Raw genomic sequence first — 15,094 nt, forward strand, 5'->3', positions numbered from 1 at the left:
CAAACGGCATTAAGCCTGGTCCAGATTGCAGTTTATTCTGGCGTAGAATCACCCACTTGGACAGGAAGAGACCAGGCATGTAAACTAACCAACCAACCACAGTTCATATTCTTTTTGCATGGCATTTAGGGGTGGGTTTATCTGAAATAGGTTATACAATAATAGACCAGTGTCAAAAAATGTATTCAAATGATACAATGATTGCAGGCTCTGTGAACTACTGTACAGAAAACACAGACACATTTGTGGAAAGAGTTTATAGACTTTCTAATGAGATTTTTGGTCCATCTAAATGCAATAATAACAAAAACCTTTTCACAGACATAAAAATCCTAGGTCTAGTTTGGTGTAAAGAACCAGAATGTGTGGCGAATAGAGGTCTGCAATTCACTTGAGACCCGAGAAACAGTCAGGATTTCAAGTATGACTTCAGGTTCGTAATTAATGAAAAAATAACCTACTACTTACTAAGACACATTTACATTTACATTTATGCATTTGGCAGATGCTTTTATCCAAAGCGACTTACAGAGCATTTATTACAGGGACAATCCCCCTGGAGCAACCTGGAGTTAAGTGCCTTGCTCAAGGACACAATGGTGGTGGCTGTGGGGGTCGAACCAGCGACCTTCTGATTACCAGTTATGTGCTTTAGCCCACTACGCCACCACCACTCCATAGAGACACGTGCAAACAGACGAGTTAGGGGGCGTTCACACCGAATGAGTTTATGCATTCCATTGTTTCCTATGTAAATATGTAAACTGGACGGACATCTTTGATGGTTGCACTGCATCTCATTGTTTCTTCCTAGAACTTCCAAGTTTCAAAAACGCATACCGTGACACTGCGTTCAGTTTCATTCGACTATCTTTTAGCGCAGGTGTCACAAAGATTCGAGACTTTATGTGACTGTTACATTGTTACTCATGATTCCAGATGGTTCTGCACCAAACAAAGTGTTGGCACTTGATAACAATACTGTTACAATGTTGCCTACGATGCTTACATAGAATAAAGCCTATTGGCACATTACTTGCTTGGAGAAGAAATTATGCAATTTTGGGGTGAGGTACGAGCATAAAATCTGATGTTACTCTTCTGGTCGGGTAGGGTCGGGTCTCATGATTATGGGTATGGGTTGGGTACGGTTTCAGATTAAGGCCCGTGCAACCTTCTAGTGGAGAACTCTCACCATCACTGGGAAAACGATTGCAGCCACGGTAGACTTGAGGATCCAGAGAATGGCTAGACAGGTGATCTGCACCAGTGTGAAGAGATGCACACGGCGAAGGGGTACGTGCCGCAGGAACACATAATCAGGCTGGTGTTTGGCTGGCATCAGATACAGCTTTATCCTGTCCCAAAACTGAACAAAATGGGAATTCTTGTGAAATCAAGGAATGTACACTGAGCTGAAGAGAAAGCACACTTTAATCACAAAAATACATTTGATTTCAAGAGATAAAACAATGGATAAACTGTTCAAAATGAAGACAAAATGTATTTGGACACTTTCTGGTTGAGGGGAAATGATTTCATACATCCACATAAAAATCAGCGTGACACACATGGATTAACAGTCACAAAGTCAAGCTACCTTTAAGAAAAGCATCTAGCATAATTTTTTGGCAGATGATACTAGCTTTGATATTTTGTATCTAATGCAATAACATTCAGACATTTATAAGTGTGGCAAAAGTGTCCAAAAATACTTTTGCAAATGCAGTACAAATGTGTACCTGAATTCCATGGAGCGAAGCGACACCCATGTATAGGAACACACCATACAAGACAGGCATAGGGATGTACTGTACAGAAAACCACAAAATAACTTTTTTACAGCTTCTAAATAAATATTGTACTATGATAAACAAGTTTGATTTTATGATTTTTGATTATTACAATACCTGCAGTACTGGCGCAAGAAAAACTGACACTCCGGTAAGGACAAACACCAATGTTCCCGTTAGCCGTTGTTCCCTTTAATAAACACAAACATGACATCAGCATAATGTGCCATCCTCATAACAACACAGAGAAATAGTTCTGAACTCTCATTTTGACTTACCGCACACCGAGGAACTGTGGCTGCTCACCAGGTGCGCTGGACTCGCTTTCCATCTTCAGAGAGTCAATGTGTGCGATTGAGATGACGGTAGCCGCCACATACCAGGGTAAACCCATGAAGGAGCAAACAGCCATGAGGATGCCCACCCAGAACAGATCCAGGTGATAACCACAACCTTTCTTCTCAAGCGTAGGGTTTGAAAATGAGAGAAAGATATTTATTAATGTCACATGGAACAAAAAACTTTTGTCTGTGGAATACTTACTGTACAAAGAGGAAAATATATTGCTCGGATGTTGCTCTTTTATCCATGCGTGTATGTTGTATTTTGGCTTGGCTATACGCAATGCATAATTTAAATGTATTTAAACTGGCTGATCTCAGTTCAGGAGACTCCGTGCTGTCAGTAAAGAGTAAACTTTCGACGTACAGTTATGTGACAAAGCAACATGGTGCTGACCACAACGGAATTTGTCTTTAGGAGAAACGACAACAAAACTACATCTGGTAAGAAACTTAATTACGTTTTTACATTGAAACCTGTTTGAGTCAAAAGATAAGAGCCTCTAGTTTCTAGTTAAAATTAGCTAATATGCTATTTTTTTAATTTTAGCAATTTATTGTAAACACAATGTACACTAATGTGTACTTCAGCACATATAATTTTTTTTTTTTGGAAATCCTACATTTACTGTGCATTATCACATAGAAAATCAATGGGTTCATCCAAAAGCTATTTGGCTTTCAGGAGCTTTATTTGAAGTTAGGATGAAAATAAGGTGCTTTGCGAACTGTTCTGAGACCAGTGCAGACAGACAGCACACTGGAGGTTAAGCCATTCACTAAATAGGGAGCAAGGGAGCATCCTATATCTCTCTATGCAGTTAAGTGCATTCACTCCTAAAATCCGACCAAAAGTTCAGGTTTCAGGCTGCAGATGATGTTTGGATCACTCAACATGTTTGGCAGACATGGGACAATGATAATCATTACATAAATTCAGAGTTTATAATGTATAATTTTATTTTAACATGGTTGGCAGTGATTGGCTGATTCTGGCCATTACATTGAATCAGATGTAATTATGCTAATTTCTGATGTAATGTTTGTAACATCTCAAAAACATGAATAACCAACACTCCCAGAAACATAATAATTTTTTTTAAATTTTTGCATGAAAAAGATTTATTAGGTGCTACTAGTTACAAATCCAAAAGGAAATGGAAAATGCACACAGCGGTCATGCTCGGGTCTCAGGAGGTTAAAGCTCAAGGGGCTTCATATGGTAGTTACTGTGTGGCTCATTTAAGTATCAACTCTGACTCAGATGTTTCTCTGAACATTTCTTTGGAGAAATAAAAATAGACACAAACGGGTCACTTGTTAACGTACAATATCTCAGACAATCTGGTCTTGGAAGAATTTGACAAAAAATGTACATATTGAAAACTCTGAAGTTGCTGGCAAATCTGATCTTGGTAATATTACTGTATTTATTTCTATTGAAAATCAGGAGACTTTCAAAAAGTCTCAATTTGATCTCATGTATCTTACTGGTGTCTAGGAGAAACAGTTGACATAATAAAGATTTGTAATTTTTCATGAACAGGCCTCAATAGTTGTTGTTGTTTTTGGTATGTAGTGCCATATCAGCATCAAGGGCTATATCAAGGTAAGTACAAGTTATAATAAAAAAATCAATAAATACAGCTACAAATATAAAATGCATTAAAACATAAAAGAAGGAAAGAAAACACACACACACACACACACACACATATACACACACACATATACACTCACCTAAAGGATTATTAGGAACACCATTCTAATACTGTGTTTGACCCCCTTTCGCCTTCAGAACTGCCTTAATTCTACGTGGCATTGATTCAACAAGGTGCTGAAAGCATTATTTAGAAATGTTGGCCCATATTGATAGGATAGCATCTTGCAGTTGATGGAGATTTGTGGGATGCACATCCAGGGCACAAAGCTCCCGTTCCACCACATTCCAAAGATGCTCTATTGGGTTGAGATCTGGTGACTGTGGGGGCCATTTTAGTACAGTGAACTCATTGTCATGTTCAAGAAACCAATTTGAAATGATTCGAGCTTTGTGACATGGTGCATTATCCTGCTGGAAGTAGCCATCAGAGGATGGGTACATGGTGGCCATAAAGGGATGGACATGGTCAGAAACAATGCTCAGGTAGGCCGTGGCATTTAAACGATGCCCAGTTGGCACTAAGGGGCCTAAAGTGTGCCAAGAAAACATCCCCCACACCATTACACCACCACCACCAGCCTGCACAGTGGTAACAAGGCATGATAGATCCATGTTCTCATTCTGTTTACGCCAAATTCTGACTCTACCATCTGAATGTCTCAACAGAAATCGAGACTCATCAGACCAGGCAACATTTTTCCAGTCTTCAACTGTCCAATTTTGGTGAGCTCTTTCAAATTGTAGCCTCTTTTTCCTATTTGTAGTGGAGATGAGTGGTACCCGGTGGGGTCTTCTGCTGTTGTAGCCCATCCGCCTCAAGGTTGTGTGTGTTGTGGCTTCACAAATGCTTTGCTGCATACCTCAGTTGTAACGAGTGGTTATTTCAGGCAAAGTTGCTCTTCTGTCAGCTTGAATCAGTCGGCCCATTCTCCTCTGACCACTAGCATCAACAAGGCATTTTCGCTCACAGGACTGCCGCATACTGGATGTTTTTCCCTTTTCACACCATTCTTTGTAAACCCTAGACATGGTTGTGGGTGAAAATCCCAGTAACTGAGCAGATTGTGAAATACTCAGACCGGCCCGTCTGGCACCAACAACCATGCCACGCTCAAAATTGCTTAAATCACCTTTCTTTCCCATTCTGACATTCAGTTTGGAGTTCAGGAGATTGTCTTGACCAGGACCACACCCCTAAATGCATTGAAGCAACTGCCATGTGATTGGTTGATTAGATAATTGCATTAATGAGAAATTGAACAGGTGTTCCTAATAATAATTTAGGTGAGTGTATATGTGTGTGTGTGTGTAAATAATTCTATATAAGACTGTTTAACTGTATTTGTGTGCTTCATTGTTGTACAGTTAGTGCTATTGTAAAGTGTTGCTAAAGACCAGAGAGTTTGTGAGGTGAAGTCGTGCACCTTTAGCTTATTTTCTTTGCGGTTGACGATGACAGCAGTGATCTGCTGATCCATGAAGATGAGGATGGTGACCAGCAGTGCGGGCACAAAGCTCGCCACACATATCCACCAAGGGTTCTTCCCTGAAGGCATGACAATCCAACCACGATCCGATCGTGTGGGCTATAGAAACAGAATGGATAAAGCTATTATAGCACTTACAACTCTACTGAAAAACCAGCATATGCCAGCCTATGGTGGTTTGCTGGTCTAAACTGGCTTAAGCTGGCAAGTGCATAAATCCCTCTAAAAAAATATAAACCAAACCAGCCTGACTGGTGGAAACCTACATGCTGGCAAGCTATGACCAGCAAACCACATTAAGCTGGTTAAAGCTGTTTTTTTTTTGTTTAGTTTTTTTTCAACAGGGAAATGGTTGTCTGCTAAAAACTAAAAAATAAGATTAAAATCAAAATCACTGAAATCAAAGATCACATGCCATGTTTTGTGGATGAGTTATGTTAGTATATAATTAGGAAGAAAAGTAATATTATAAATCAACAGGAAGTTATAGGGGAAATATGACACGTGTGTAGCTACAGCACAACGTACCTTAAATTCAGTTGGCACAATCAGTTTAGGGGTTTTAAGTCCCATTAACATGTCAAGACCAACAAATGTCATAATTGATGCGAAGATTGCAAAATCACTGATGAGCTTCCGAAGCTGCATATTTACAGAGGAAAAAGAAAGATGGACACAGATGTGGAAAACTAGGCAGAAACATACAGGAACTAGAAAGAGCAGTAGAGTCAAAGATTTCTAATCAAATCAAAAGCAAAGTAGATTTTGAAATGCAGAAGTAACAATTTAATGCAATATAATGGATTCGACATTAACCTCCTGAGACCCAAACATGACTGCAGTGTGCCCCTAAGATATAGGCAAAATACTACTACTAATAATAATAATATATGTATATGTATATACACACACTACCGGACAAAAGCTATAGGATGCTCCCTTGCTGCCTAATTAGTGAATGAGTTGATCTCCAGTGTGCAGTCTATCTGCCCTGGTCTCAGAACAGTCCGAAATGCACCTGATTTTCATCCAAACTCCATATACAGCCCCTGAAAGCATAATTTTCCAGGTTTTGGGAGCATCCATTGATTCTCTATGTGATAATGCACAGTCAATATACTGTAGGAGATTAAAACCTATGAATATAGGATATAGCGACGCAAAAATGTAAAGTCCACGCATGTAGATGCAGGGTCTCATGAGGATAACATAATGATGAAAATCGTGTATAATTCAGCTGCTCACCCTCATGTCATTCCAAACCCAAATAACTTCCTATGATTTTATTTAAATAATTTCAAACTCATGCGCTATATTCCAAGTCTTCTGAAGAGATACAATGGCACAAATTTGTGGACATCATCCATCCCCATTTAATCTCATAAAATGAAAACATCCTGGACATTCTGCTAAACATCTCCTTTTGTTTTCCACAGAAGCAAAAAAGTCATACAGGTTTGGAACAACATGATGGTGAGTAAATTAATTGTCATTTTTGGGTGAACTATCCCTTCAAGACAGACAGGAAGACACATTATGGACCTTTATTTGGGTGGGCACATGCAGTTTGGGAGTCTCCAATGACATCACATAATCCAGACCACAGAAGACCAGGATGGATATAATTATAGCAAAATCTGCTATCAAGGTGCGGCACTTGGAGAAAAAAGAAGGAACCAGAAGAAAGTCGGGAGAGGAGAACATGTATATGGACAAGGAGTAAAGTCTCTATACGATTTATACCAGATAATATACAATGTGGTTTGTTGAAACATGGGAATACACAGGAAAATATGGGAATATGTGGGAAAAATCTGTGCCTGTCCCAACCCTCTGAAATCTATCCTGGCCAACCTTTGTGGGGAAGTAACGGCTGGCTTTGAACTTCTTAAGTGAAATGGTCATGGAATAAGTGCCAAAGAACAGGATGAAAGACATGAGCGCCAGATCAGGTACATATTTGCAGGATTTGCCCATCAGGGAACCACCGAACTTCAGACAGTCTTTCTTATTCAGCTGACTCCAGTCCAGAGCTGTGAAGTTGAACTTAGTGGAAGAGTGAGGTCATATGTGTATAAAGAAACAGAGCAAGTTACGTTTCTTAACAGATAAGATAAATCAGTTCGGTTTATCTGATATTAAACACAAAATGGATTTGTTTGTGACAGTTTCAGCTCACCAAAGTGTAATCAGAGATGTTCTCAAGACCTGATGGAATAGATGTGTTGAGCGCCGATGAATTCACTACAACAGAAAATAAACAAACATTTACACTGTGTATACGTTTATTGACCCGAGTAACTATCACTCCCAAAATATGATAACATACAATAACATCATAATGTAGATGTTCACATGCTGATACTTACTTGGATCAGACAGCCGCCAATTCGAATGTGTGCAACAAAACCAAATATGATACAAATAAGTTACAGTGTTAACACACAACAAATTAATGCTTGTTACTTACAACACTAAAGCATTTAAAGGGATAGTTCACCTAAAAATGTCATTTACTCACACTCATGCCATCCCAGATGTGTGTGACTTTCTTTCTTCTGCTGAACACAAGCAAAGATTTTTAGAAGAATATTTCAGCTCTGTAGGTCCATACAATGCAAGTGAATGGTGGCCTGAAATTTGAAGCTCCAAAAATCACATAAAGGAAGAACAAAGTAACCAACATGACTCCATTGGTTAAATCCATGTTTTCAGAAGTGATGCAACAACTTTTGGTGAGAAACAGATCAATATTTAACCCTCATATTTCATTCAAAATCTGCATTCACAGGTCAATTTTGCTCATAGATCATATATAACCTGAAGGTTTTAAGTTCTTAACTGTTCATACATGTAAAAAATTGATATTTTTGGCATTTTAACTGACAAATATAAAAGTTATAAATTAATAATTACATTATAGAAATTATAAATTGTAATGTAATGTAAAATATACATTAACTACAGCAAAACAAGTGTGATGAAGTACACATGAAGACATCATTTTATCAACATTTCTGTGAATGGTTTTCGAAATATAACATAATAATATACTGTTTAATTAACATCTAATGTGAGAATTAGTAGTAATTTGAATACATTTCCTATTTCTCATAACTGCTCTATACAACTTGGTGGTCAAAAGTTATGAAACGAATGTATTCTTTTTCAACTAAACATCATCAAAACAACCGTGCAACTCAAGTATACAACAGTAATACTTCTGCACAATGTTTTTAAGCTAAATCTTTTCTATTTACATGCATGAAGCGAATATGCTGTAAGCTGGTTCAGCATCAGATGGCTGCAGAGTAAAACCTGACAATTTTCTCTTTCAAGCCCAATTCAGACTAATGTGTGCATGAAATATTGCTCTTGCCACACCCCATTTAGGCAGTAGTACATTTGATTTAGTTATGTTTGTTACACCTGTCATGTCTGTTTTGTACAGGAATGTGTGTGTGTGTGTGTCAGTGTGTGACTGTATGTGTATGAGAATATTTGTAAACAAGTTGCAGGCCCAGTGAGAGACAAAAGATGTGTGTGAGAGAGTATAGGAAAAAGACAAAAAGGTTTATAAGAAAAATCTTATTCATAAATGTACAATTTCTTTTACATAATATCATGTGAAGCCACAATTGATGCCCAGGTTAAAATTGACCTGTGACATCTTTCTTTTCTTTTTTAAAATGTAATAAAAAAATCTGGAAAAAAAAACAACAACAACTAATTAATATGTTTATTTTGATAGTCTTGACAAAGTCACAAAGTTTGGTTCCCATACTAAAACTATGTTTTATTTAAAGATTATTATATACCCCTCCCAGGTCAAAAATGACCTGAATGCAAAAGGAGGGTTAAATTATTTTTTACTATAAATCCAAACTTTCAGAATGTGAAAGATAAAGTAAAGATAGTTAGAAAGACTTAAATATGTATCAGTTTCTCACCCACACCTATCATATCACTTCTGAAGACATGGATTAAACCACTGGAGTCGTATGGATTACTTTTATGCTGCATTTATGTGCTTTTTGGAGCTTTTCTCAAATTTCTGGCCACCATTCACCATTCTTCTAAAAATCTTCATTTGTGTTCAGCAGAAGAAAGTCATACACATCTGGCATGAGAGGGAGAAAATGATGAGAGAATTGTAATTTCTGGGTGAACTATCTCTTTAAGTATAACAATGACTAAACAGCTATTTGGTTCGAGGTTAACATCATTTTCCCCACCTGCATGGCCTAGGTGACGTCAGTCAAATAGAAAAGTTTTTTTTAGAGGTGGAACAACATTTTATTGCATTTTGATGAAAGACAACAAAGACTACTTTTTATTATTTAGAATAAAAAGTACTGAAGAATCATGCACAACAGCACCAGAAATGTTTTTTGAGAAAGTTAAGAGGGTCGATTTCAATATTCATGTTTTACGTTCATCAGAAAAAAATCCCTCAAGACACCACCAAACCTGACTGGCTGAGGTTGTGGTCAGCTTGGGTCAAGATGTCAAACTCACCTTGATCCGGAGGCTGGCAGTCACACCTGTAGGTAGTGATGTACTCTGGCTTGAAGTTTTGATCAATGGGGTAATAGTTAAAGGATCCTGCCATCTTTTTGAGGGCATCAGAAATGAAGATGAAGGAGATCAGGCTGGAGAATCCCTCCTCAGTGAAGCGTGTCATGTATTTGATAATGTAGCTGGCATCTGTGGCCACCAGGATCAAACACTGCAGGCATGAGTGTAGCCCGATCCAAAGCCGAAGCTCCATGTAGTCAATTTCATTGTTTCTAAACAGAGACAACCCTTAAGTAACCCTTAAATGCACGGGTCTTTCAGAAAAAAATTATTACGTACTCAGGTCCTACAAATGGATCTACAAAAAGTCCAGATAGTGTAAAATATTCAAAACATTTTCAAGAATATATTCTGATATAGTTTGATGTTTTATTTTTCACATATTAAAGAAATGATGCAACAAATATAAAACAGGATTCATTACTTCAACAATGAAATTTCACGAGATGCCTATGGAAAACTGATAATTCACCATTGTTGCACAGAAAATCAATGTGATATCGTAATCATTTGTATGACTATAGTACTCATTTATCTTGTAACAAACAAATAAATATATATCATGTGATAGTAAACTTATATAGATATGAAATAACCATAAAAATACTATTTAAGGAAGAGCAAAAGAAAAAAGCTAAACTCTTACATATCTTGGGTATTTAAAGACCCTATACACTTTTGGTTAAGTTTAATATATATATATATATATATATATTTATTTATTTTTGTTGCAGTTTTGACATGTTTGTTTTGTTACACTATTCAGAAGAGAAAGGTTGAGGAGTACTAAAGAGGTGTGGGCATAACTCCAAAAAATGGATAAGGTACAGGGGGTGGAATGAGGTCCCGGGTCACTAAAAACCCGAGGTATGCTTAAACTGTTAAAGGGATAGTTCACCCAAAAATGCAAATTCTGTCATCATTTACTCACCCTCCTGTTGATCCAAACCTGTATGACAAAAGGAGATGTTAGGCAGAATTTCAGTCTCAGTCACCATTCACTTTCATAGCATCTCTTTTCCATACAATGAAAGTCAATGGTGACTGAGGTTGCTATTCTACTTTATATCTCCTTTTGTGTTCCACAAGGAAAAACCTTGTTTTTTGGAACAGCATTAGGGTGAGTAAATGATGACATCATTTGAACTATCCCTTTAAATGACCAAACTCAGTGAAATGCTCTTGACTCAAAATTTTATTTCTAAATGTCATCAATTGATTTTTTTATTATTTGATAATTTATGGTCAAAAGAGGCAATCTCTCATATTATCTACAAGCCTCTCTGTGAGATACCACCATTGTCATTTGAGTAAAAGCTTTAAGAAGTCACTTTGGATAAAAGCACTTGTTAAATGACACCTCACTTAAGTTTAGATACATATATAAGCATTTTGGCTTTACTAAATCACAGGATGTTGTACTCACATGCTGAATTCATACAGCAGCTTCTCAAAGATCAGTATGGGTCCTGTTGAGCTGAGAATAATGAGCGGTTGACCACCAAACAAGCAGAAGACCGCACCGGCCAACGCAGTGCCCAGAAAGCTTTCCATCACACCCTGTAAAACAATTAAATGTGTCAGCTGATATTTGACTATTTTGAGATCATATATTATCAGCTTATATACTAACTTTGCTCTTGCAAACCTAATCAACAGATAAAGGATTTTTTTTTTCTTCAAATAAGGATGCACCGATACAAAATACAGAAAACTGATAATTTAGAAAAACATCTGCTGATGCCAATAGTGTGATGGTTCTGCTTGTTTTACGCTACCTTGCTTAAAATAACAGATAATTAAATACCGTACACTATTTAAATAATAAATATATTCACATACTTGAATAGTATTCATTTCTGGCCAACGGTATTATCGGCTATTGGCCACTATGCATTCTAGAAAACAGCATCAGCCATTGACAAGTAAATTACTTGGTAATTGTCTGTAGCGTCTCCCAGAAGTCCACCAAAGGTGATGGCATTTGTGATGCAGCCCAGGTAGATGAAGAGCACAGTGGAGATAGACTGGATGTGGAAGCCATCATAGAAATCACTGAATAGCCAGGGCATCTTCCGCTTGATGTCAAGCCAGAGTCCTCCACAAAATCTACCACAAACAGAAACATCATTCAATTTCAGGTGCAGTAAATCTACTATTCTAACTAGACATTGACAGAATGTTACCGGCCAGTGAACTTCAGCTCCTCTCCAAGTTCATGAGGAGTCGGCATCACATCGTCATCTTCAGCAGATACTCCACCTCCTCCTGCTGTCCCATTCGGCTGCCCAAGTTCATTTAGAGAAAAAACTGACTTCCTGCAGAAAGAAGTAGTTCACTATAAGCATATTCCAAAAACATGATGACAGATAATTTTTGATTGGTTCTTAGTTTGATCTTATATGGGCCATAAATGGGCCACATTTTATACTTTTGTAGCATTTAAATTAAGTCCACTTTGGTCAAGTTGTTTTGCTCACTGGCCTTTAAAATTAAACAGACTGTACCTTTTGTCCTCCCACATTAGATTTCTATATGTTAATGACCTCTGTTTAATTATCTATTTTTCTTACTGAGTATTTTTGTCTTGTTTCCTTGTAAAAATATCTAAAAATTTTTAAAACAAGATACATTTACTTGACAAGCAAACTGGCATGAGGTAGTTTGTCTTGTTTTCAGAGAAATCAAACTAAATTTACGCTTAAAAGAATCAAACTAAGTTTATGCTCAAAAGAATCAAACTAAATTTATGCTTAAAAGAATCAAACTAAGTTTATGCTTAAAAGAGTCAAACTAAATTTATGCTCAAAAGAATCAAACTAAGTTTATGCTTAAAACAGTCTAACTAAATTTATGCTTAAAAGAGTCAAACTAAATTTAAGCTCAAAAGAATCAAACTAAGTTTATGCTTAAAAGAGTCAAACTAAATTTATGCTTAAAAGAATCAAACTAAATTTAAGCTCAAAAGAATCAAACTAAGTTTATGCTTAAAAGAATCAAACTAAATTTATGCTTAAAAGAATCAAACTAAGTTTATGCTTAAAAGAATCAAACTAAATTTACGCTCAAAAGAATCAAACTAAGTTTACGCTCAAAAGAATCAAACTAAGTTTACGCTCAAAAGAATCAAACTAAGTTTACGCTCAAAAGAATCAAACTAAGTTTATGCTCAAAAGAATCAAACTAAATTTACGCCCAAAAGATTCGAACTAAATATATGCTCAAAAGAATCAAACAAAATTTACGCTTAAAAGAATCAAACTAAATTTATGCTTAAAAGAATCAAACTAAATTTATGCTTAAAAGAATCAAACTAAATTCATGCTTAAAAGAATCAAACTAAATTTACGCTTAAAAGAATCAAACAACATTTACACTTAAAAGAATCAAACTAAATTTATGCTTAAAAGAATCAAACTAAATTCATGCTTAAAAGAATCAAACTAAATTTACGCTTAAAGAATCAAACAAAATTTATGCTTAAAAGAATCAAACTAAATTCATGCTTAAAAGAATCAAACTAAATTTACACTTTAAAGAATCAAACTAAATTTATGCTTAAAAGAATCAAACAACATTTACACTTAAAAGAATCAAACTAAATTTACGCTTAAAGAATCAAACAAAATTTATGCTTAAAAGAATCAAACTAAATTCATGCTTAAAAGAATCAAACTAAATTTATGCTTAAAAGAATCAAACTAAATTCATGCTTAAAAGAATCAAACTACATTTTGCTTAAAAGAATCAAACTAAATGCATGCTTAAAAGAATCAAACTACATTTATGCTTAAAAGAATCAAACTAAATTCATGCTTAAAAGAATCAAACTACATTTATGCTTAGGAAACAAGTTTATTTTTCTTACCCTATTGGCAGATTTCTTTTCTTGTTTTAAGCATAAAGTTTACAAATTTTGATATCTTATGCCATCTGTACAGTAAATCTATATTTTTTACTGGGAAAACAGACAAAAATACTACTTTACATGTGAGAATAATAACAATGGTGCTTCAAGAAAGCAAGATTTTCAGTGAATAACAAATTATAAAACAACAACAGAGGAATTTCTGACTGTTTCTTAAATCGTACGGCTTTATTAGACTTGGAATACAGTGCAAAAGTAATATGGACTTCTTTTACGGTACTGTTATTTAACTTTTTGTCCTTTTTTTGGCTGGTACAAATTAGGGATCTGCATTGTAACAGTATATAATATTTGGATAACCGTGAGGGTTCACAAACGGTTATTCGTCGTGAGTCAAGACTCTGGAATAAAGAATGTTTATTGCAATGGATATGCATTAAACACTACTCAAAATAGCAACAAATAAAGTGCACAGAGCCTAAGTAGAAAAATACATAGATATTCAATTGATAAAACTCACATTAAAGTCAAACAAAAACAATCAAACTTTCAAAAAACTGACATTGTTTTTAACTTGACACAGTGTCTTAAAAATGCGATGGTCCTGTGCGAGACACCGAAAAACAGCCAAAGACGTCCATCCATCACTTTTACATTAAAAACTATTGAAAAACAGCAGAGAAGCATGCACAAACACTTGTGAACAGCCCCTAACTCGCTCTATCCATAAAAAACGGACCCAAACACGGCCTGAAACCCGACGGTTCATCGTAATCCACCGGGTTTCAGACCACTATTGCACACGTAGAATAAACGAATATTGATTTTGGTATTGAAACAGAGGCGTTTCAAAGTGTGAGTGACCGAGTATCCGTACACATCACGTAATTCAAATCACCAATTACTCTCGTTGCATGCAAAAGAGCAGTGTGAACATTCATCTAAACATCGACATTTGAGTTTCACAGAAGAAAAAGAAAGTCATACTGCTTTGGAACAACATGAGAGTGAATAAATTATTACATAATTTCTCATGTTAGGGTGAATTAACCCTGTAAGCCCCCGAAGCACCAGAAAAATTGCCAGTGCAATTACTGTAATGAATGTTAGTTTGAAGGAAAAATATCTGCTAAAAGGCAAGTACCCAAAAGTGCCATACCAAAACTATACTGTATAACGCCATGATTTCATACCTCATTTCAGCTGAAGGCAGTTTCTTTGGTGGTTCGATACGGATCTTGGGGTCCCACTCTCCTGGTGGAAGAACTATGACCTCATCCAAAAACTCATCAATACCAGCAATCAGGTCTTCACGGTCTCTGGCTTTATAGGCCACATCACTGAACAGCTACAGATGGAGACAG

General features: G+C 36.2%; 1 protein-coding gene across 2 annotated transcripts in view; it reads right to left on the bottom strand.

Moving 5' to 3' along the window:
• Window positions 1-15,094, bottom strand: part of LOC127636633 (electrogenic sodium bicarbonate cotransporter 4-like) — a 35,757-nt gene that overhangs the window by 3,252 nt on the left and 17,411 nt on the right. The window contains exons 11-23 of one of the 2 annotated variants that reach the window (XM_052117288.1): window positions 14,924-15,078; window positions 12,049-12,180; window positions 11,797-11,971; window positions 11,289-11,422; window positions 9,803-10,074; window positions 7,464-7,528; window positions 7,139-7,330; window positions 5,813-5,926; window positions 5,222-5,383; window positions 2,072-2,250; window positions 1,911-1,983; window positions 1,743-1,811; window positions 1,196-1,369 (exon numbers count right to left, since the gene is read on the bottom strand). In XM_052117288.1, the coding sequence (XP_051973248.1) occupies window positions 1,196-1,369; window positions 1,743-1,811; window positions 1,911-1,983; window positions 2,072-2,250; window positions 5,222-5,383; window positions 5,813-5,926; window positions 7,139-7,330; window positions 7,464-7,528; window positions 9,803-10,074; window positions 11,289-11,422; window positions 11,797-11,971; window positions 12,049-12,180; window positions 14,924-15,078 (1,896 nt within the window). Of the gene's footprint in view, window positions 1-1,195; window positions 1,370-1,742; window positions 1,812-1,910; window positions 1,984-2,071; window positions 2,251-5,221; window positions 5,384-5,812; window positions 5,927-6,826; window positions 6,941-7,138; window positions 7,331-7,463; window positions 7,529-9,802; window positions 10,075-11,288; window positions 11,423-11,796; window positions 11,972-12,048; window positions 12,181-14,923; window positions 15,079-15,094 lie in introns of both variants that reach the window. The other variant, XM_052117287.1, reaches the window with a different exon arrangement.

The sequence above is a fragment of the Xyrauchen texanus genome, chromosome 44, assembly GCF_025860055.1.
Source record: "Xyrauchen texanus isolate HMW12.3.18 chromosome 44, RBS_HiC_50CHRs, whole genome shotgun sequence".
NCBI lineage: Eukaryota > Metazoa > Chordata > Actinopteri > Cypriniformes > Catostomidae > Xyrauchen > Xyrauchen texanus.